The sequence below is a fragment of the Apodemus sylvaticus genome, chromosome 4 (genome assembly GCF_947179515.1).
Source record: "Apodemus sylvaticus chromosome 4, mApoSyl1.1, whole genome shotgun sequence".
In the NCBI taxonomy this organism is placed as follows: Eukaryota; Metazoa; Chordata; class Mammalia; order Rodentia; family Muridae; genus Apodemus; species Apodemus sylvaticus.
Genome location: NC_067475.1, coordinates 69,343,726 through 69,346,591, shown reverse-complemented (window position 1 = coordinate 69,346,591; position 2,866 = coordinate 69,343,726). Strand labels below are relative to the sequence as shown.

Sequence of the window (2,866 nt, the reverse complement as noted above, 5' to 3'; positions counted from 1 at the left end):
TAAGGGAAGAGGTGCTGTCCTTGGGGCTCTGGTAGAGGATTCCCAATCTCACCACCCAGTGCTCCTGCACTGTTCCATGAGTAATATACAGCCAGGCTTGTCATCCACACAAACATTCTGGGGACACCAAAGTGCCTAGTCTGGGCCTTGGGCCAGGCAGAAAGAGGGCAGAGACTGGAACAGAGCTGAGGCTTGCATGTTGCCTGGTTTCTGATGATTTGGTCAAAGTGAGGATCATTTCCCAGTCAACACAGGGTCAGAAACTCTCTCAAGCCTGGATAGGATCTCCATAAACCTTGGGTAAAGTTGTAGGCACAACATATGGAAGAGTAAGAATGGGGTGAGAGCAACAGAGCAGAACTTGCAGAAAGCAGATGTCAGGGAGATGTCAGGGTCCTGAGGAATTCCTGGTCTTAGAGATACAGGGGAAAGCTCCTTACAGGGAGATGCAGGGTTCTTTCCCCACTACTCAGTCCCTTAAACTTTCTACCACAGAAATCAGCTTGACTAGGGAGCATGCACAGGAAGTACTTGGCCAGTTTTCAATGGCTGCAACGGAGAGATTTCCCCATTAAGGTACATCAAGTTTCCCTGGTTCCGTGCCACATTTACTGGCAAGACCCACCTTTCCTCCTCCTTAAGAAGGTTTGGTACAGTGCAGGGCCACCACCATCTGAAGCCACTTTTCAAAAAAAGACCGTGTCATCATCTATTCCAGGCCTCGGGGGATGGACGCAGCCACTGCTCCAAAGCAAGTCTGGCTCCCATGGTCCCCGCTCCTTTTCCTGCTCCTCCTGCCTGGGGGGAGCATCAGTAGCTGCCCCACTGTGTGCGACTGCACCTCCCAGACCCGGGCAGTACTCTGTGCCCATAGGCGACTGGACACTATCCCTGGAGGGCTTCCGCTGGACACAGAGCTCCTGGATTTGAGTGGGAACCGCCTGTGGGGGCTTCAACGTGGCATGCTCTCCCGACTGGGCCAGCTCCAAGAACTGGACCTCAGCTACAACCAGCTCTCCAGCCTTGAGCCTGGGGCTTTCCATGGCCTACAAAGCCTACTCACCCTGAGGCTGCAGGGCAATCGGCTGAGAATTGTGGGTCCTGGCGTATTCTCAGGCCTGTCTGCCCTCACTCTGCTGGACCTCCGCCTCAATCAGATTGTCCTCTTTCTAGATGGAGCCTTTAGTGAGCTAGGCAGCCTCCAGCAGCTGGAGGTTGGAGACAATCACCTGGTGTTTGTGGCTCCGGGAGCTTTTTCAGGGCTGGATAAGCTAAGTAGCATCACTCTGGAACGTTGCAACCTCAGCACAGTACCTGGCCTAGCCCTTGCCCAGCTCCCAGCACTAGTAGCTCTTAGGCTTCGAGAACTGGATATAGAGAGGCTGCCGGCAGGGGCACTTCGAGGGCTAGGGCAGCTAAAGGAGCTGGAGATCCACCACTGGCCATCTCTGGAAGCCCTGGACCCAGGGAGCCTGGTTGGCCTCAATCTGAGCAGCCTGGCTATCACCCGCTGCAATCTGAGCTCAGTACCCTTCCAAGCACTACACCACTTGAGCTTCCTCCGAATCTTGGATCTATCTCAGAATCCTATCTCAGCCATCCCAGCCCGGAAGCTCAGCCCCCTGGTACGGCTCCAGGAGCTCAGGCTGTCAGGGGCCTGCCTCACCTCCATTGCTGCCCATGCCTTCCACGGCCTGACCGCCTTCCACTTGCTGGATGTAGCAGACAATGCTCTTCAGACTTTAGAGGAAACAGCCTTCCCTTCTCCAGACAAACTGGTCACCTTGAGGCTGTCTGGTAACCCCCTAACCTGTGATTGCCGCCTCCTCTGGCTGCTCCGCCTCCGCCGCCGCCTGGACTTTGGCACCTCCCCCCCTGCTTGTGCTGGCCCCCAGCACGTCCAAGGGAAGAACCTAAGGGAATTTTCAGACATTCTGCCTCCAGGCCACTTCACTTGCAAACCAGCCCTGATCAGAAAGTCCGGGCCTCGATGGGTCATTGCAGAGGAGGGCGGGCATGCTGTTTTCTCCTGCTCTGGAGATGGAGACCCAGCCCCCACTGTTTCCTGGATGAGACCTCAGGGAGCTTGGCTAGGAAGGGCTGGAAGAGTAAGGGTACTAGAGGATGGTACACTGGAGATCCGCTCGGTGCAGCTGCGGGACAGAGGGCCCTATGTCTGTGTAGTCAGTAATGTCGCCGGGAATGACTCTCTGAGGACCTGGCTGGAAGTTATCCAAGTTGAGCCACCAAATGGCACTCTGTCTGACCCCAACATCACTATTCCAGGGATCCCAGGGCCTTTCTTTCTGGACAGCAGGGGGGTGGCTATGGTGCTAGCAGTGGGTTTCCTCCCCTTCCTCACCTCAGTGACCCTATGCTTTGGTCTGATTGCTCTTTGGAGTAAGGGCAAGGGCCGGGTCAAGCACCACATGACTTTTGATTTTGTGGCACCTCGGCCCTCGGGGGACAAAAACTCTGGGGGTAATAGGGTCACTGCCAAGTTATTCTGACTTTTCCATCCACGCCGAAGACCACCCAAGTTTACCTCAGAAGTCAAAGGGAGAGGTAGTACTAGGGTCTCCAACCACAGCTTCAGCCAAACAGCACAGCCTCCCACACCTGTCGTCGCCGGCATTGTGATTGCTGCTCCAGTCCGAGCATGGCATTGCTGCATCTTCTCTGAGGGTCCCCCAACCCCCGCCCCGGGAACTGCAGATAACAGACCTGGCCAGCACATCCCCCGACCCCAGACACCCGCTCACAAGGCAGGAAAACTCACAAGGCTCCTCTAGTCTGCTCTCCATGCATGTACATCCTCTGATAGCCAAGCACAGGCATGAGAGTATTTCAGAAGTGGAGCTGGGAA

General features: G+C 55.6%; 1 protein-coding gene across 1 annotated transcript; it reads left to right on the top strand.

Annotated features, from left to right (window-relative positions):
• Positions 1-718: 718 nt before the first annotated feature.
• Positions 719-2,510, top strand: Lingo4 (leucine rich repeat and Ig domain containing 4). The gene has a single exon (XM_052178590.1). The coding sequence runs from the start codon at positions 729-731 to the stop codon at positions 2,508-2,510; it is 1,782 nt and encodes a 593-aa protein (XP_052034550.1). The 5' UTR covers positions 719-728.
• Positions 2,511-2,866: the final 356 nt, after the last annotated feature.

What these genes read in the sequence shown, in the direction of transcription:
- Lingo4 (XM_052178590.1), top strand. Translation starts at nt 729, where the DNA reads ATGGACGCAGCCACTGCTCCAAAGCAAGTCTGGCTCCCATGGTCCCCG.